The 20,714-nt window shown below is 46.9% G+C and overlaps 1 protein-coding gene across 1 annotated transcript in view; it reads left to right on the plus strand.

The window, feature by feature from the left end:
* MRPL11 (mitochondrial ribosomal protein L11) overlaps positions 1–18,682 on the plus strand; it is an 821,503-nt gene extending 802,821 nt beyond the window's left edge. The window contains exon 6 of the mRNA XM_078660798.1: positions 17,876–18,682. Coding sequence (XP_078516924.1) covers positions 17,876–17,996 — 121 coding nt within the window. The 3' untranslated portion in view covers positions 17,997–18,682. The remainder of the gene's footprint in view (positions 1–17,875) is intronic.
* The last annotated feature ends 2,032 nt before the right edge of the window (positions 18,683–20,714 follow it).

The following is a 20,714-nucleotide window of genomic DNA, read 5'->3' on the forward strand; positions in this document are numbered from 1 at the left end:
TTTTTTTTTTTTTTGGTGACCAAGACCTATTTTTCATCATCAGCCTTTGACCTAGAGCAAGAAAAAGAAAAGCAAAAGAGGGAGATGGGAATATAGTGACAAAGGGAGAAACCAGGGATGAAAAATAGACTCCAAGAGTGAGACAAAAAGACAGGAAGTGTAAAGTGGTGGATGAGGCATGAGGCGGAATTAAAACCAGGCAACATTGGTATTCGGAAACCCTGGTACTCAGCAGTACTAGCCACGATCTACTTGGAAATACTTTGGGACCCTGCACTTTTTTTAAAATAAAATTAAGCACCCCATATCAATATTGAAAAATAATTAATTAATCTCTTAAATCTGAAGAGTTATACTGTTAGCAAACCCTATAATTCTTAGCTACTTCAAACTGAACATGCATCACCTTATTCAAAAATTAATATTCTGTATATTTCAAAGCAAACCTGCTATCCTTTTCAGCACAGGTTACCTCCTGGTTTCTGCTTCATGCCTTTCTATTCACAGGTTTGAGCTTTTGTCAACTCCTTCCTGCGCGTCGGGCTAAGAAATAAGTGCATGTGAATGCTATAATAGTAGCTTTCATCGATTTCGTTCAGACCATAATGGCCAGAGAGAAAGAAATACTTATCTGGACTGGATCCAAAATGTCACTGGTGCTAAAAAGAGAAGCCAGCACTTAAAGGGGGCCGACCCAAGGCCTAGTTTAACTGTACATTGGAAATAGTAGGTCTTGCAAACACCTGTGCTGCTTAGCCAGACCTAAAACAAGAGGATGTGGGAGGGAAGTTGAGGGTAGACAAATAGAGCAAGAAAATGACCAGCCTATCCCCAGTATCCCGGATTGACTGCCTGTGGATTTTTTGGTCCAGCCATGCTCCTGTCCAAAGTTGTAGCAATTTGAGAAAATATTTCTTAATCATTCTACTTTAACTTTTATTTATGTTCTCTTTTCCTTTCCTTCGCTTCCTCTCCCACTCAAATTGAAAGGTTTTTTTGTAATCTCGATGTATTTTTTCTTGCTTACTTAACTAATTATATTTGGATATTCACCTATATATTTTGTACTGTGTAGGCAAAAAAGTAATTGTGATGAAAGCAGTCCGGAGGGGGGGGGGGGGGGGGGGTGAAGCCCTTTGAGCCCTGTGGTCGTTGTGCGCCTCATCCATGGGCACCCGGAATCCCTGAATTAAAGCCCCTGTCGAATTTCCTTATCACTAGAGACTTATAACGTCTCTGGTCATCTGTAATAAACAAGCATTGGCAAGGCCAGCATGTCCCGCGTTTGAAATGAACGAGCAAACCTTTGAACTTTCCAAATTCCTATTGCCGATGCTGTTAAGCATCGGCAAAAAGAAAGGAAATGGCATTGCCGATGTGGAACAGCATTGGCAAAAAAATGCTGGGGTCCAATCATGCGTGCATACGTCATGACGCTGGGGTCATTTCTGCTTTTTTTTTTTTTATTCAAATATACCATTACATGATTGAGAACACTTTTCATGGAGAGGCAAACTAAAAAAAATATGAACCATGCACACTATCTCTAAAGGACCTGTAGTTAGTTGCAGCTGGCGGGGCCACCAAGAAAAGGAAAAAAAAGTTAGGAAAAGAAAGCAACAGGGGTGGATGGAGAGCAACAAAGGATCACTGGGCTCAATGCACGGCCCAGCGTGCTGAGTGAACAAGAGAGAAGCTTGGGAAGGGAGGTATTTTTGTTTCACTTTGTATTATAAAGAGCAATCATGAAAGCCCAGCAGGGGAGGGGGAGTGGCAGGGCGATCAACGGATAAGTATGGAGAGCACATGTTCGTGGATGCGAGAAAATGTTATTATATTTAGCTGAAATAGAATAGCAAGTCTCCTGTGTCATTTTAGAACGTGTATTCTTGTCTTTAAACTAACAAGGATAAGCAGTGTCTTTATTGCAGGTTTCTAGCTGTTAGATAGAAGACTATGTGCCTGCCTGGTGCACACGTCCGATCTGGTTCAGCTGGAATAAGGTGAACCTGTAGGAGATCAGCGTTGCACTCAAGCGGGGAATATTTAGCCCTTCCCTGGAGTGGACATCAGCTGAAAGGAACATGAATGGCCTATTAGTGATGTTTAATGTTCCAAGAAAATCAAGCCTGTAGTGATATTTTGCAATACAAGACGCCCTCTTCCGTGATGTTTTAGCACTTTCATTTCCCCTTTTCTTTTCTATTTTTCTATTCTCATCCATGGTTGTTTTGGTAAATGAACATCAGAAGATCGTCCAGCTCCCGCCAAAGCTGGGTGGACAGGTCTACCACCTCCGTCGTAGTGGATGCGCGAGTAGATTTGTCACATCTGTTGTAGATGCTGTGTGGGCAGGTGTATCTCCTCTGCCTTGGGGGTTGGGTGGACAGATGTACTGCCTCTACCATAGGGGATGTGCGGGGCAGGTGTACCACAGCTGTTGTAGTTTCTGTTTGGACAGGCGTCCACCTCTGCCATAGGGGATGTCAAGACAGGTGTACAACATCTACTGTAGAGGATGTGTTTACTGATGTACCACCTCTGCCATAAGAGATGTTTGTACATGTGTACCACATCCGAGGTAGATGATGTTTGTACATGTGTACCACATCCGAGGTAGATGATGAGTGGACAGGTGTACCACATCTACTGTAGAGGATGTGTTTACTGATGTACCACCTCTGCCATAAGAGATGTTTGTACAGGTGTACCACATCCGAGGTAGATGATGAGTGGACAGGTGTACCACATCTACTGTAGAGGATGTGTTTACTGATGTACCACCTCTGCCATAAGAGATGTTTGTACATGTGTACCACATCCGAGGTAGATGATGAGTGGACAGGTGTACCACATCCGAGGTAGATGATGAGTGGACAGGTGTACCACATCTACTGTAGAGGATCTGTTTACTGATGTACCACCTCTGCCATAAGAGATGTGTGGACAGGTGTACCACATGCAAGGTAGATGATAAGTGGACAGGTGTACCACATCTACTGTAGAGGATGTGTTGACAGGTGTACTGCTTCTGTTGTAGTGTCTGATTGGACAGGTTTACCACCTCTTCGGTAGGGGAGGTGTGAGGTGATGTACCACTACTGTTGAGGGTGAATTTGGACAGGCGTCCACCTCTGCGATTCCGGATGTGAGGACAGGTGTACCACAACTACTGTAGCGCATGTGAGGACAGGTGTACCACACCCGAGGTAGATGATGAGTGGACAGGTGTACCACATGCGAGGTAGATGATGAGTGGACAGGTGTACCACATCCGAGGTAGATGATAAGTGGACAGGTGTACCACATCCGAGGTAGATGATGAGTGGACAGGTGTACCACATGCGAGGTAGATGATGAGTGGACAGGTGTACCACATCCGAGGTAGATGATGAGTGGACAGGTGTACCACATCCGAGGTAGATGAGTGGACAGGTGTACCACATCCGAGGTAGATGATGAGTTGACAGGTGTACCACATCCGAGGTAGATGATGAGTGGACAGGTGTACCACACCCGAGGTAGATGATGAGAAGACAGGTGTCCCACATCTACTGTAGAGGATGTGAGGACAGGTGTACCACCTCTACTATAGAGGATGCTTACTGCTGTAGCACCTCTGCCATAAGAGATGTGTGGCAGGTGTACCATGCAATAAGAACTATCCTAGGATAGTAACCATCTAGACCTACATTTCTTTTACAAGTGGCTCAAAGAAGCTCACACACGGGGCACACCAAACAATACTCTGCTACACATAGAACAAAAGTTGCATTTGTACGTATTTTATTTTGAAAGTTTGAACTTTTTTTTAGAAAAATATTTTGTATATATTTTTAAGCATCAAATATAAGTCTGTACACAGTTTCATGATACCAGTTTTACACAGAAACCATAGAGACAAAAAGAAAAATACAATATATACTAATCCTATAGAGCAACACAGGTTATACAATATTTACACACATCAATTATGTAGACAAATCCAGACTCACAAACATCCCCATACATACATGCCTCTTAGTCATCTACATACGCATCACTTTCACTCACTACAAGCATACTTCGCACCCCAATACCTCACTACATACACAGATTGAACCATGAAAGTGAAGGACTTAATCCTCCGATGCTGTGCTGAGATCTGGGGTGTGACACACAGACTGGCCAACGCGCGTTTCGGTGGCTTATTTTTCTTTCTTTGCCACCTTCTTCAGGACCTATTATTTCAAACAGATACTGCGGGCTGGATGGAGAAGAGGAACAATTGGAATTCTTGTTCTTGTGTGGGGGGACTACTTGGTCTACGACCCGCAAGGTTGGTATAGTTTTCAATCTCCGAGGGCCGTGCTGGATTCTAGTTTGCTCAATGTTATGCTGTAATATGGTAAGTACCATGCGCATAGGGATTCTCATCACTTCTATGCTCTCTGTGACCTGCAGGTGGGTCTGACTATATCGCTGATATCTGATTGCTTCCAGAATGATGAGGGACGCTTATTTACTGTCGCTCTTTATATTGAGGTAATGCTCCCTCCTACGATGATACGCCGCCTCCTCTTATCTTAACAATTAGTTAAGAGACTCTGCACCGTCCACCTCTTACAGGCGGTGTGCTGCATGCGTCTCTGGCGTTCACATCGTACACGTGTTTGCGGACAGGTGTACCATATCCGAGGTAGATGATGAGCGGACAGGTCTACCACATTTACTGTAGGGGATGTTGACAGGTGTACCACCTCTGCTTTAGGGGATGGGTTTACTGATGTACCACCTCTGCCTTAGGAGCTGTGTGGACAGGTGTACCACATCCGAGGTAGATGATGAGTGGACAGGTGTACCACACCCAAGGTAGATGATGAGTGGACAGGTGTACCACACCAGAGGTAGATGATGAGTGGACAGGTGTACCACATCCGAGGTAGATGATGAGCAGACAGGTGTCCCACATCTACTGGAGAGGATGTGAGGACAGGTGTACCACCTCTACTATAGAGGCTGTTTACCTCTGCCATAAGATATGTGTGGACAGGTGTACCACATCCGAGGTAGATGATGTGGGGACAGGTCTACCACATTTACTGTAGAGGATGTTGACAGGTTTACCACCTCTGCTGTAGGGGATGTGTGAGCAAACGTACCACTTCTGTTGTAGATGCTATGTAGAGAGGTGTACCGTCACTGCTACAGGTGCGGCGAGGACAGATATGTTGCCACTGCTTTAGATGCAGTGTTGACCGGTGTATAACCTTTTCCATAGGTGCTGCAGATGTAAAGTATGTAGCTCTGAAATAAAATGTGCGGCCAGGTGGATCACCTCTGTGCATGTTCTTTGTAGATAGGTGCATCTCCTCTGCTACGCTTGGTTGAGGACAGGTTTATCATCCCTGTGTACCACCTTTCCCATAGGTTCTATTTGACAGGTGCACCGCCTCTACTAAAGTGTACCCTCTCAGCTGTAGGTGCAATGTAGACAGCGTACCATGTCTGTGGTAGGTGTTGTGTGGAAGCATGTGCCCCTTCAACTGGAATTCCTGCAGGCTTTGTTGGATGAAAAGATCCTTGACCCCTCTGTGGCCGCTCTGTGAGTCAAAATGAGTATGCAATTTGATATTATATTTGGGTACACAACATTTTGGTGGCTGGGTACTCCGCTCTCGCCAGTATACATCTAAAGAACAAGCATTTGCAATGCAATAGGTCTCGCATTTATGAGAGTTTGAGCTATTGGCATTGTAAATGACAATGCCTTTTATTTATGTGTTGTTTTTAAAACAGATAAATAAAAGACATTATCATTTACAATACTAATAGCTTAAACTCTTGCAAATGCGGGACGCATTGCATTGCAAATGCGTGCTATGAAAATTTTTAAAAGCGTTAGGAGAGAGCATGTTCTGCCTGCAACAACAGGCAGGAAAAAGGTATTTGAGAAAATAGTGCTCGGAGGTTGTAATTAAAGCCTACAGAGTAACAACACACGTAACAGGGGGTGTTGCCATGGGTGGTTACAAAATAAGACAAGGTGGTACTAAGGAGGGACTACTAAGCCTTTTAACCACTGAAAAGCTACAGTTTACAGTGGACAATGACACAAGCCAATTAAAAATGTGGGCGGGATTTCAGGTCCCTACATCAATACAGCATGCCTCGCAGAGCAGCGAGTGCGCTGCCCAGGATTGATCTAAAAAGCTTACATCTAAAGAAAAGTAGAAGAAATGTTGTACGAGGAATTAAACATCATTGATGAACGCAGAAATGTTGCTGCTGTTTAGAAACAGCCCAGTCGAAGGCTGTCAGGTGACACAATGTTATGAGAGCTTCAAAAGTGGAAAGTTTCCTGGCAAGTATTTGCTTGGGAAACCAACAAAGCGCCTCATGTTCTTGCACTCAAAAGAGCACCGTGCTTGTAAAACTCACCAGCGTGCACAACAAATGACTCTACATGGAAGCGCTCAGACTTCCACGCATGAATATGAAGCACTACGGAAATATATGGAAACAGTCATTAAAACAGACACGTTCTGCAATAGCACTGGTGGAGCCATCCGCCGCTTTCAATGAGGCAACGAGGTAAGGAGAACTAAAACTCGAGAGGAGCTGTTTCTTATGTTTATTTTTTTAATATTGAGCTATTACTGCAGGCAGGCTAAGAGAACATCTTGAAAGCGTTACAAGATGAACATGGACAAAGCCCATATTTCACCCAGGGCAGCAGAAACATTCAGCCTGACCAGACGCACTCCATTGTGTACCAACTTCGTCCTGGTAAAAAATAAGACAAACATTGGCAAGGTGAAAAGGTCTCGGTTTAAAAACCTATTGACTTTCCTTATGAACGTTAAGGGTGCGGGTGGGACTGAAGTAATGTGAAGGCTGGGGCGAAGCACTTGGACGAGATGACTAAAATGGGGGTGCAGAGGAGGACGGAGGATTTGGCTCTGCAGCCAGGGTTGCTGACTTTGGATCTGGGGAACGAGGTTTGAGTCCCAGAATCAGCCCTACATCCTATGATTCTGGTCACATCACTTATTCTTCCTGTGCCTAAGCAATGACTGTGACTACTGTGTACTGTAACTGGTGCTAATTGTTAAGTGCTCCAAAGCCCCTGTGGCTGAGTTCCCTCCATATATATTAAACGAAAACTGAATCAGCAAAAATTAGAGAAATATGGGCTCTGTGGGGGTGGCACAGAAGCAGACCACCGAAATACTAACGTGGAAAACACTGTGGTTAGGAGCTACATGGAGCATATGGGGCAGGGATGGTGAGAAACCTACAAGGGAGACATCTGTATACAATGTGCAAAATAACGTAGCCAATCTAGGTCGTAAAGAGGTTATGCTCCAAGGATAGACAAAGGCATGTTAAATGAGCTAACACAAATAGAGCAAGCAAACAAAGAAAGCAACTGTGAGTGACAAAACGAAAAATCAGTGGCACGCAATGGGTGGAATGCATTCCTAAGTCATCTTTCGGCATGCCCCAATATGTCTTCACAACCACACAGCGGCGCCATAGGCTTTGTCCTAATGACGTGGCTGTTCAACTGCAATAAAATGATTGCTGTTGATTTCTGATGTCACAATGCTGGCTGTGAAAGCCAGCAGGCAAGGTGAAAAGCAGGTCAAGGGGCATAATCACAGGCTCAGTTTGAACATGGAAAACAGTAGCAGACTTTTCCATCTTTCTCTCTAAAAAAAATTGATCAGCAGAAAGGAGATATTTATGGCGAAATATATTTTTTTTCCACACTATAGATCATTGAAGGCAAGATGTAAGCTCTGCATTTTTTAATCTGCCTTAAATTAAACTGATTCTAATATATTATTGCAAAAATTACTATCTGCTTTTTGGTGTGTTTAATTTCTCAGTACAGATTCTGCTTTTGTTCTTCCGGATCTCAAGGAACATGAAAGAGCAAGACTATAAGAATTTATGCAGTTTTTGGGAAGGGTGATTACGTGATCATGTTTGATAAGGAATAAAATATCTTCTTCCATAGATTAAAAGGATATTGCAAGTCATCTCAGAGTTCCATTATCTTATAAAAAAATAAACGTCAGCCTCGTTCCTCTATATGGTCATGGAACTTCACAGTGACTATAAATATCCTTATAATGCATGGGACGGGGATGCTTTATCCCATATGTTAATTGGGATAATAAAGATAGCATTTGTAGGAAGGTGGATATCTGACTATGGTTACCCCAAAACTTTTTGCCTGGTGTTTAGCTGGTTTTTTACTTTAGTTGGCCGGGGATCCTGCTATCCAGGGCCCCAGGCTAATTGCTCTCTCCTTAAAATGGACTCCATGTACCTTAGGTACCTACACAATTGGAATTGGCACACCTTATTGGCCCCTGTAACAGTGTACCCAGGTACCCAGGGCATAGGTGCTTCCAAGGCCTACCAGGGGCTGCAGCACGTATTGTGCCACCCCTGGCCTGGCCTCCATATTTGACACAACTGGCTGATCACTCAGCTGGGGTAAGTCGGTGTAATCACCCCTTACTTAGATGTAGTATGCCTATACCTAACCTAAAATGGACACATATATCCCTATCAGCCACTCCTATGGAAGGCCTCATCAATCCTGGAGGCAGAGTGCTTGGAAATATGTGAGATGGTGCTCTGGCATGAGCTGAGCCTGTCTGCAGCTTTCGGAACCATGTCCGTTAGCTGTTTCATGATACTGCCATACCATATACTCTTAAGTGCATTATGAACCTCGCGGTTAAATGCTATCTTGGGTTTGGCTTTATCAAAACATGCCGAGTAAGGTGTCATACGAATTGGAATACTACCCCCTCGCCAGTTCTGGCGACGGGGGTAGCATTCCACCCTTCTAGAGGGACACGACATGTACCTCGCCTGAACCCCGGTTAAAGTTAAACAGAGCCTCAGCATCACAAAATGGATGCTGCCACCACAGACACAAGTCTGACCTCCTGCTGCTGGGAGTCCTTCCAGCGAGGGCAGCTTGGACAAAGGGTTTCCTGCCTGGGGAGGTGCTAGCACCACCCCAGACAGGATTTTGTGTATTGGGTAGGACAGGGCTGAATAGAATCAGACATGCCTGGGGCACACAAGGTGTCCCTGGGCATAGGCCAGTTCAAACCGGTGCTGGGGCTTTCCAGCCCCAGTCCTGGCGCGAAACTGGACAAAGGAAAGGGGGTGTAACCACCCCCCTTCCTGGTTCCACCCAGAGGAGGGACCTAGTAGGTGATCCGGCCCCCCAGATTCTAATAAGAGTGGGAGCTGTGTCCTGAGACTTCAGATCATCCTGAATCAACTTGAAATACAGAAGAAGACTGGACTTCGACATTCTGCTGCACAGAAGACGGAAGAGAATCTCCCTTGTGGCCAAGGAGTGACCACCCTGTGAACACAGGCACCAACCAGCAACTCGACGTCTGCTTTGCCGCCGCCTCCCGCCGGAGCCCGAGCCCAGAGCCTGACAAGACCCAGACTCCCAGACTTCTCACCGCCCGATCCACAGTCCCTGCAAAGAAGGGACCCGTGGAGGCACCGAGAGACGTGGGACTGGACCTCTTGAAAGACCCCCGAGAAGCTGACTGCGCAGCATCAGAGGCACCCTCGACGCTGTGCTTTGGGGTTTAAGAAGCCCCAACCTCGAGCAACCCTTGCACCGAAGATCAGCCCCCCAGCATCTCCACGATCTGCGTGGGGCCCTTTTGCACCGTGCCACTCGACGCGCCATCCTGGCCACTTGCCACGTGGCTAGCGGCCATCTTGGCGACGAAACCTACAATTTACACTGCGGGTCTGGTTGCTCCAGACTTGCCCTCGCTCCTGTAAAAAGGAGCACCTGCTCTGACCTTGCTGGTCCGAGTAACAAGCCTTTTTCGATTCCCGCGTGGCTTGCATTAGCCAAGGCCTGTTTGCTCCAATCAAGTTGCCGACACCGCCAACAGCGAGAAGCCTGCGTGGGACAGCTCGTGACCGACTCCTGGACGTCTTCGACCCCTCGTGTCCACGTGGCTGCAGTGAGAAGCTACACCTCGACGCCTGTTTGCACCCGACATCGCCTGGTTCCACTCTGGTTCCACGGTAGTCACTGGCTAGTGACTTTGAACATTGTCCCCTCTGCTTTCAGGTCTTCACCTCTTCAGATCCACCCTTGGATCCACCGGAACTCTTCACATCGAGCCGCCTGCAGCATCTTCAGCTCCAAGCACCATCGACCTGCGTGACGAAACCCGACACTACTTCGACCCTGTGCACCCGCTTCCTGTGGGTGAGGTAACTCAGCTCCGCCGGTGTTCCCACACTGGTACACACCTCTAGGGTCTGTGTCTAAAGTTTCATCCTTCTAGGTCACTCGGAAGGTTCCTTTTTAACTAACTTTGTAACTTTTACGCACCATTGACATTGCATTGGTAAAGCGTGCACTTTCCGCACTGCACCCGAGTCCCGCGGGCCTTTCCCGACTTCTTCACTGCTAGTCCCGAACAGCTCCAGCGATTCCCCAGGCCCTAGGCCTCTTCACTTTCCCCATAGTGGTTCTTATACCACTATTTTAGTATATGGTCTAGGTGGCCCCTAGGGCTCATCCATAATTGTGCAACTTTTGTGTATTTAAACTGTGTTTTGTTTTAACGCTTGTGCTTCTGTGCTCATAAAGAGTATAGGGTATCTTTTGAGAAATAAATCCATATATATTTTCAATATATATCTGTGTGGTGTCCTTTCATTTGGTATTCAAGGGATTGTGTATGGTAAAACAGCTTGCCTTATATGCCTTTACAGAGTTTAGCCTAAGACTGCTTAGTCCATGCTACCCCTAGGATAGCTTGTCTATAAGGTTGACTTTACAACCTGCACCATAAGGGTTGCTTGGCATGGTACAAGGTGATCACTAGAACTAGTGAGCATCATATACCAGGCCAACTTCTCACATTGGTGAGCAGCGGATTGAGATTTGAGCTTGCTGTTGTTTTACCATTACAATCTTTGAAAGTATCATTTGAAAGATCATACAGGTACCTGATAGGTACACTAAAACAAGACTAGATATACTTAAGTTCTACTGAACTTAGTTGTTGTAGAGGATAGGGAGTAGCACACCCTGACTACAACTACTAGATAGGTTTTGTAGGAAAACACAAGTGTAGGTAGATTGCAACACATCCACCACACTAGAGCAATGTCTGGAGCAGAGGGATCCACTGGAACCACCTCTGTTGAGAGTGACCCTCCAAGGGCACCATCCAAATTTTCTATCTTTCCATTTAAGGAACTGAGGCAACTGTGTTCCATGAGAGGAATCAAAACAGGTCCTACTCCTACAGCAGGACACCTCAGAGAGCTGTTAGACCAGTCTGAATCTCTAAAGAACTCCAAACCAGGCCCCTCAGGGACTGGAGATGGAGGATCTCCCACTGAAGATGATAACCCTGATGCCCCTGCCCCTGTCATCCAGATAGATGAGGAAGACCAGACCCCTGGGAATTCTCAGCCTGAGGAAGAGGAAGAGGAGGAGGAGGTGGAAGAACGTGATTCTGATGATGGTAGAAATAGCCAGGTGTTAGTCAGCAGGCTTAACCAGGCTAACCTAAGCTTATTTGGGACTGAAGGTGGGTCCAACCCATTCAGACCCCCAAATGGACTTAACCAGGAGCATAGGAGGAGGAGGAATCACTCAGGTGAGTCCAATCCTTCCCATGTTTCTAGAGGTTCTCATGGCAACTCCAGAAGGGAGTTGACTAGCCCTCAGAGAAGGGAACATGAGGCCAAGATGAGAGAGGCTGAACTTAGGATCCAGAGGCAAGAGTTAGAGGTTGCCCTGGCCAAAGAGAAACTTGCTAGAGCAAGGCAGCCTAGAGAGAGTGGATTAGAATCCACTGGTGGCAGCACTATCCCTAAGGATAAAGACAGGTCCTATGACAATAGAAACCTGAGTAAGATTGTGCCCCCCTACAAAGTTGGGGATGATATCCACAAATGGATGACTGCACTTGAGAGAGCTTGCAAAGTACAGCAGGTCCCTCAGGAGCAGTGGGCAGCAATCTTGTGGCTCTCCTTTGAAGGTAGAGGCCAAGACAGACTCCTCACAGTTAGTGATGGGGATTCTAGAAACTACCTGGTCCTGAAGAGTGCTCTGATTGATGGGTTAGGCTTAACCACTGAACAGTACAGGTTAATGTTCAGAGATACCCAGAAGACATAGACTCAGGACTGGTCTGAATTTGTTGAATGTGCCACTAAGGCTCTGGAGGGCTGGTTGCTGGGAAGTAAGGTTACAGAGTATACAGGATTGTATAATTGAATTATGAGAGAGCAAATCTTAAGTAATTGTCAAAATCAGCTTCTACATCAGCACCTGGTGGACTCTGATCTGACCTCTCCACAAGAATTGGGTAAGAGGGCAGACAAATGGGTCAGAACCAGGATCAGGCCTAAGAACCAGGGTGGTGACCAAAAGAAAGAGACTACCAAGCCTCAAGAGAAAGGTGGGGATAAAACCAAAGAGAAAACTTCCCCAGGGCCCCAAAACTCCAAGGATGGGGGTGGGTCCCAAAGCACTTCCTCTACACAGAAAAAGCCTTACTGCCATAACTGTAAACAGGTTGGTCATTGGAAAACAGACAGCTGTTGTCCAATGAATGGTAATAAGGAAAACATACCTCCAGGTAAAGCTCCAACACCTCCTGTCACTATTAGCAGTGGTCCCCCAGGTGGTGGGAGCACCCCCAAGAGTTTAGGTGGGTTTACCTTTGGAGCTCAGGTGGATTCTGGCCTAACCAGGTCCCCTACCTCAGATACTCTTGTCTATGAGACTGGCATGGGGTTTGCCAATTTCACTGATTGCCCAAATACTTTGAGCAAGTATAGACAAGAACCCCTCATCAATGTTTTGAAAGTTGAGGCCAACAGAGACACAGGGGCTAGTATCACCATGGTGACTGAGAATCTAGTCCCCTCTAGGCAACTTTTACCTGGTGCCACATACCAGGTGACAAACATTGATGGAGTTCAGAAAAATCATCCCATAGCAGTGGTAAATCTCAGCTGGGGAGGAGTCACTGGCCCAAAGAGAGTAGCAGTGTCCTCAAACTTGCCTGTAGATTGTCTACTGGGGAATGATTTGGAAATCTCAGCCTGGGCTGAGGTTGAACAGGAAACCCATTCTAGAATGGTAAATCTCCATGGAAAGGTTAGTGGGGCTGTGATGGCTACAGCCCCAATCCAAGATGTCCTTCCTGAAAAGGTTGGTAGGGCTGAGCAAACCTCAGCCCCATCTTTAGCTAACTTCCCTCCTGAAAAGATTAGCAGGGCTGTGATGGTAACAGCCCATACCCAAACTGAGTCTCCTCCTGAAAAGGTTGGTGGGGCTGTGATGGCCACAGCCCAAACTCAAACTGATACATGTGTTGTGAAGCCTGAAAAGATGGATCACTCCACACAAACAGAGAGCATTGAGGAGGAAGAGAAATCTCCCTCCCACCAGACTTTAGGAAAGGATCAGCCTCCTCAGGGAACTGATCTTACCCCTGATGAAGGAACTGCCCCAGAGGTAGTCAGGCCTAGCCTGACAGAGCCTCTGATGTCAGTGGACCCTTCTCAGGTGGGACCCAGTCTGGAGCAGGTATCCTGCCCCTCTCTACCTTGCCTTACTCAGCCCAGGGCTTCAGAGGACAAGAAGGACAGTGAGCCCCAAAGGGCCCCCTGTCAAATAAAGCACCCCCATCAACAGATTAGGGGCACCGAAACTAGTAGCCCTAGTGAGGTGAAAACTTTAAAAACTCCTGAGGGAGCCCCCTTAAAAGTAGTTAGGGACCTCCCACAGATGGATTCTGTTGGGCACAGCCAAACCTGGGACCCCAAGGCCCCAAACCTGACCTGTCCCTCCAGTAAGCCAACAAGAGGGACCCAGCCTCCAGCTTTAGGTAGCCAGAGGTTGACCCTGAGAGCACAGTGCAACTCAGTCAAAGAAAGAAAGGCACACATGGTGGAGAGTGATTGGAGGAAGCTGAGTCCTACAGAGGAATCTCACTTCAGTACTCCATCCCAACACCAGCCTTTAACTTTGCAAAGACACACCACAGGTAGAGATTCCCTATGGTGGAGACCCTCAGATACCCTTAGGGTGAGGGATTGCTTAGTGGACCATGAGACAGGGGGTAACCAAGCCAGAGCTGGTACTTCCTTATATGGCCACTTAGGCAATATAGGCTTACCTGGTCAAGGATAGCCTTATCTCCTTTCGTTTGGGGGGGTTATGTAGGAAGGTGGATATCTGACTATGGTTACCCCCAAACGTTTTGCCTGGTGTTTAGCTGGTTTTTGGCTTTAGTTGGCCGGGGATCCTGCTATCCAGGGCCCCAGGCTAATTGCTCTCTCCTTAAAATGGACTCCATGTACCTTAGGTACATACACAATTGGAATTGGCACACCTTATTGGCCCCTGTAACAGTGTACCCAGGGCATAGGTGCTTCCAAGGCCTACCAGGGGCTGCAGCACGTATTGTGCCACCCCTGGCCTCCATATTTGACACAACTGGCTGATCACTCAGCTGGGGTAAGTCGGTGTAATCACCCCTTACTTAGGTGTAGTATGCCTATACCTAACCTAAAATGGACACATATATCCCTATCAGCCACTCCTATGGAAGGCCTCATCAATCCTGGAGGCAGAGTGCTTGGAAATATGTGAGATGGTGCTCTGGCATGAGCTGAGCCTGTCTGCAGCTTTCGGAACCATGTCCGTTAGCTGTTTCATGATACTGCCATACCATATACTCTTAAGTGCATTATGAACCTCGCGGTTAAATGCTATCTTGGGTTTGGCTTTATCAAAACATGTCGAGTAAGGTGTCATACGAATTGGAATACTACCCCCTCGCCAGTTCTGGCGACGGGGGTAGCATTCCACCCTTCTAGAGGGACACGACATGTACCTAGCCTGAACCCCGGTTAAAGTTAAACAGAGCCTCAGCATCACAAAATGGATGCTGCCACCACAGACACAAGTCTGACCTCCTGCTGCTGGGAGTCCTTCCAGCGAGGGCAGCTTGGACTAAGGGTTTCCTGCCTGGGGAGGTGCTAGCACCACCCCAGACAGGATTTTGTGTATTGGGTAGGACAGGGCTGAATAGAATCAGACATGCCTGGGGCACACAAGGTGTCCCTGGGCATAGGCCAGTTCAAACCGGTGCTGGGGCTTTCCAGCCCCAGTCCTGGCGCGAAACTGGACAAAGGAAAGGGGGTGTAACCACCCCCCTTCCTGGTTCCACCCAGAGGAGGGACCTAGTAGGTGATCCGGCCCCCCAGATTCGAATAAGAGTGGGAGCTGTGTCCTGAGACTTCAGATCATCCTGAATCAACTTGAAATACAGAAGAAGACTGGACTTCGACATTCTGCTGCACAGAAGACGGAAGAGAATCTCCCTTGTGGCCAAGGAGTGACCACCCTGTGAACACAGGCACCAACCAGCAACTCGACGTCTGCTTTGCCGCCGCCGGAGCCCGAGCCCAGAGCCTGACAAGACCCAGACTCCCAGACTTCTCACCGCCCGATCCACAGTCCCTGCAAAGAAGGGACCCGTGGAGGCACCGAGAGACGTGGGACCGGACCTCTTGAAAGACCCCCGAGAAGCTGACTGCGCAGCATCAGAGGCACCCTCGACGCTGTGCTTTGGGGTTTGAGAAGCCCCAACCTCGAGCAGCCCTTGCACCGAAGATCAGCCCCCCAGCATCTCCACGATCTGCGTGGGGCCCTTTTGCACCGTGCCACTCGACGCGCCATCCCGGGCACTTGCCACGTGGCTAGCGGCCATCTTGGCGACGAAACCTACAATTTACACTGCGGGTCTGGTTGCTCCAGACTTGCCCTCGCTCCTGTAAAAAGGAGCACCTGCTCTGACCTTGCTGGTCCGAGTAACAAGCCTTTTTCGATTCCCGCGTGGCTTGCATTAGCCAAGGCCTGTTTGCTCCAATCAAGTTGCCGACACCGCCAACAGCGAGAAGCCTGCGTGGGACAGCTCGTGACCGACTCCTGGACGTCTTCGACCCCTCGTGTCCACGTGGCTGCAGAGAGAAGCTACACCTCGACGCCTGTTTGCACCAGACATCGCCTGGTTCCACTCTGGTTCCACGGTAGTCACTGGCTAGTGACTTTGAACATTGTCCCCTCTGCTTTCAGGTCTTCACCTCTTCCGATCCACCCTTGGATCCACCGGAACTCTTCACATCGAGCCGCCTGCAGCATCTTCAGCTCCAAGCACCATCGACCTGCGTGACGAAACCCGACACTACTTCGACCCTGTGCACCCGCTTCCTGTGGGTGAGGTAACTCAGCTCCGCCGGTGTTCCCACACTGGTACACACCTCTAGGGTCTGTGTCTAAAGTTTCATCCTTCTAGGTCACTCGGAAGGTTCCTTTTTAACTAACTTTGTAACTTTTACGCACCATTGACATTGCATTGGTAAAGCGTGCACTTTCCGCACTGCACCCGAGTCCCGCTGGCCTTTCCCGACTTCTTCACTGCTAGTCCCGAACAGCTCCAGCGATTCCCCAGGCCCTAGGCCTCTTCACTTTCCCCATAGTGGTTCTTATACCACTATTTTAGTATATGGTTTAGGTGGCCCCTAGGGCTCATCCATAATTGTGCAACTTTTGTGTATTTAAACTGTGTTTTGTTTTAACGCTTGTGCTTCTGTGCTCATAAAGAGTATAGGGTATCTTTTGAGAAATAAATCCATATATATTTTCAATATATATCTGTGTGGTGTCCTTTCATTTGGTATTCAAGGGATTGTGCATGGTAAAACAGCTTGCTTCACATGCCTTTACAGAGTTTAGCCTAAGACTGCTTAGTCCATGCTACCCCTAGGATAGCTTGTCTATAAGGTTGACTTTACAACCTGCACCATAAGGGTTGCTTGGCATGGTACAAGGTGATCACTAGAACTAGTGAGCATCATATACCAGGCCAACTTCTCACAGCATTGTTTTTCCACTGCTCACTTTTAGAGACCCTCTCCCTTGTGATTAAACTCTCCCCGAGCATGCAGATGTTTCCCAGCTGTCTCCCTCTCCCTTGTGTGCCCTCCCAAATGCCTCGGCACACTGTTTTTTCTTGTGTATCACACACCCATGTTCTGTCTTGTTTTCCCCCTCTTGTGCTATACCATTGCGCCCCCTGTTTGTCACTTTTGTTTGCTGCTCGCTCTCTCAAGTGCTTCTCACCATACTTCTTGTGTTGTTGCGGGCATATGCCAGGTCAATTACACCACCGATTGTGTCATTACACCTTTTTTCAAATGTTCTTTTTTTTTTTACCAATGTTGCACAACGTCAGGAAATAGTATTCTGCTTACTCCTTTAGCCCCCGCCCCTCCCCACGCAGTTTCAGCATCCTGAAAAGCCATTGGCAAAGCTGATAGGGCCCTCAAGCAAGATCTCTTGGCTTTTTCAGTGCTTGGGTGTTACAAGTAATCCTCAGAGTCTTATAAGGCCCCCACACTTAATATTCCCTTTTGATAAGATACTGAATATATTATGAACATTGTTTTTACTTCGTTTTTATAGCCATCTGTATTGCTTCGTGGCCTTGTTTTATGACCTGACCTTAACAGTAATATTCTATCTTTGAAGTTAGAAGGAAACAAACACCCTGGAGATGCTTTGTCTCTCATTTTTGGAAGGAAGCAATACAAATATTTTCAATGTGGATTTTGGGGGTTTACCGCAAAGCCAAAATCCCATTTCTGACACCAGTAGAGTGAGGTAGACCCGGTTCTGTGGAAAGAGTCTTGCAGCGGTATCACAGGTTAGAACCCACAGCAGTAGCCAGTTGTCAGGCAGTTCTTCGTCTTGGTCAATGACACATGTCCTCTTCTCCCACAGCTTGTCTGCAGAGGAGTACCAGGCGTTCCTGGCGACCAGAGAAGTAGAGTTACAAGCTCAAGCAGCAGTGGCAGCAGAGGCGGCGGCAGCAGAGCTTTCCGCAGCCGCGAAGAAGAAATAACAGCGTTGCAGATGTTCATCTTCCACCAGCAGCAAATGGGAGCTGATTCCCTTCTACTCACTGCTACATTTTTTTCCTGTACATTCTGATTTCCAAAGACTAGCTCGGCTTTTTAAAAAATAAAATAGGAGGCGTTGTGGTGGGATCCTTAAAGGTCCTGCTGCATAAAACCTGCCATTAGAACCACGCTACGAAGACCATGTCAAACCTACTATGTACCTCACCCTTCTTGGGCAGTTCTTTATTCGACGAGAATGGATCTGTGTTCCTGGAATTACTGGGTAAGCAGAATTCCACCGGACATTCAAATTCCCTTATAAAGCAGTATTGTTCCACTGAAGAACTACTCCATTTGAACTGTAAATGGGCCACATCCAATGTTCAAGGCAACAAATGAATTTGTGGGTGCTATGATGATGTTTAACAAGGTAGTAGGGGAGACCTTTGGCAGAAGACAAAGCAAACCCAACATTGATGTTGCGCATTGCGTTAGTGGGAGACTCATCCTCCATAGTCTCCATCTGGTAACCGCTATCTCTCACATGCCTGAGCACCGCCCTTATTCGACCATTCGTTGTTTAATAAATGACATATCATCTATGGAACTGGCAACGAGCTGTAATATACCTGGAAACTCAAAGGAGGAGAAGGGCCTAAAGATTGTCAATAAATTTTCATGAATAAAATATGTGGTAGGTTTTCTTTCCTGATCACAAATTTATATGTATGTGATTTCCCGATTAAACTTGGATCCCTAGAAGGGCTGGCTTCATCAAAATATTATATGCTTGTCATTGCACTTAAAAGTAGAACACAATTCACATGATATGAAACCTAAATAAAAAAACATCAGAATCCAAACTAGGTGTATACTCATTTTCACAAACCTACATGTTTGGGTTTTGTCGTTAATGTTTTTTGGGATATTTTCTACCATTCTATTCAGTTTCTGTACAACATTTGAGGATTATTTTGATGGTTAGGAGACTCTGGGCCAGATGTTCGACCATTCCAAATTGCGACTCGCAATTTGCGCTAAATATCGAGTCGCAAATTTAGAGTCGCAATTTGGAATGTACAACAGTGCCAGAGACACTGATTGCGATTCCGAATGGGGTCGCAAAATGCAAGGCTCATGAATATTAATGAGCGCCTCACGATTTGCGACCCCGTTGGGAATGGCTGGCCCTCCCAGGGATGGTGGCCACCTGGGCTCAGCAGACCTCCATGTCTGGGACTGCATGTCAATAAAGCAGTTCTTTTTAAAAAAAAATTTTTTTATTGCAGCCCGTTTTCCTTATAGGAAGACGGGCTGCATTAAAAAATAAAAATAAAACATTATCGTTTCATTTTTTAAGGGCAGGTTGTAGTCCCTGGGCCCACTGCCTACCCGTAAAAAATATTTTTAGAGAAAGTCACAAAGGGAAAGGCATCCCTTGGGGACCCCTTCTCTTCTGCGACTCCATTACCACCCTCTTGTAGAGGGCGGTAAATTGTGAGTGTTTTGCGACCGCACTTGTGGTCTCAAATTATTCATACATGGCTAGAGAGTCGCTATCAGGAAGGGAACGCCTCTTCCTAATAGCGGGTCGTAAATGACTATTTTGCGAGTGGCAATTTTTTGCAAGTTGCAAAATCGTGTTTGTTCATGGCCATGTAGGTTTTTGCGTGCGCAAATGGGTCGCAAACCCATTTGCGCATGCAAAAACTGGTCGTACATCTGGCCCTGAGCTTTTCCCTCCAACAAACACAGCACAAGCTCTGGCTTCAATGGGAAACCCACAATTGTAATCTTATAGTCTCTTAAGCACAAAAAGATATATAGTGCTGTCGTAGTGGACAAGCCATTGTGCTGTCATAGTCGCATATCCAAAGTGCTGTCAGTTAGCTAGCCAGTGTACTTCAGAGTCAGCTGCCCATAGTGCTGTCATTGTCCCCAGCCAATTAGAACAGTGGAATGTTCAGCACTCCATTGAAAACAGTGGAGTGCTCCAGGCTTCTGGTGGCCAGTAGAAGCCCGGAGCTCCGACATTCCAATGTTTGTTCACAGCTGTTGCTATGAACAAAGGTCTCACGGAGCCCGAGAGGACGTCAACCCCATCAGGCTCAGTGAGGCCTTTGTGTTACAAATTTGAACATTCTGCCCTCTAATAACCTTAGAGCCCTCCGTAGCGGGCTCTACCGGCCATTAAAGGCCTACGCCCTTGCCTTCGACTTGGACCTTTAACACTGGAGCGGGCCTTTAAAGGCCGGTAAAACTGCTGTGTCGGGCTCTAAAGCTATAATAGTCATTGCCAGCTATCCTTAACAATGTCACAGTTAGCCATAGTGATTTCATAGTCATCTTGCCTTACTTTTCTATCATTTCTGCTGACCAAAGTGATGCTATTGTCAGTTATCCATAGAGGTTAGCTTGTCAGCTACTCCTAGTGATATCAATCAGCTAGCCAAAGTGATTTCTTTGTCAGCAAGACATGGTGATTTCATACTCGGCAGTAGTGCTGTCATAGTCAGCGTGACATAATTCCAGCTGTAGTGCTGTCATTGTGTACTAGCCAAAGAGGTGTCCTAGCTAGCTAGCTAGCCCTAGGGCTACCATATGACACTATCCAACATGGTGTCAGTCATTGCCTGCTAGTCTAAAGTGATGTCATAGCCAGCTAGACATAGTGATGTGCTATTCAGCTAGCCACAGTGTGTAGTCTCTGTCTGCTAGTC

Source organism: Lissotriton helveticus, chromosome 9 (assembly GCF_964261635.1).
Source record: "Lissotriton helveticus chromosome 9, aLisHel1.1, whole genome shotgun sequence".
Classification (NCBI taxonomy): domain Eukaryota; kingdom Metazoa; phylum Chordata; class Amphibia; order Caudata; family Salamandridae; genus Lissotriton; species Lissotriton helveticus.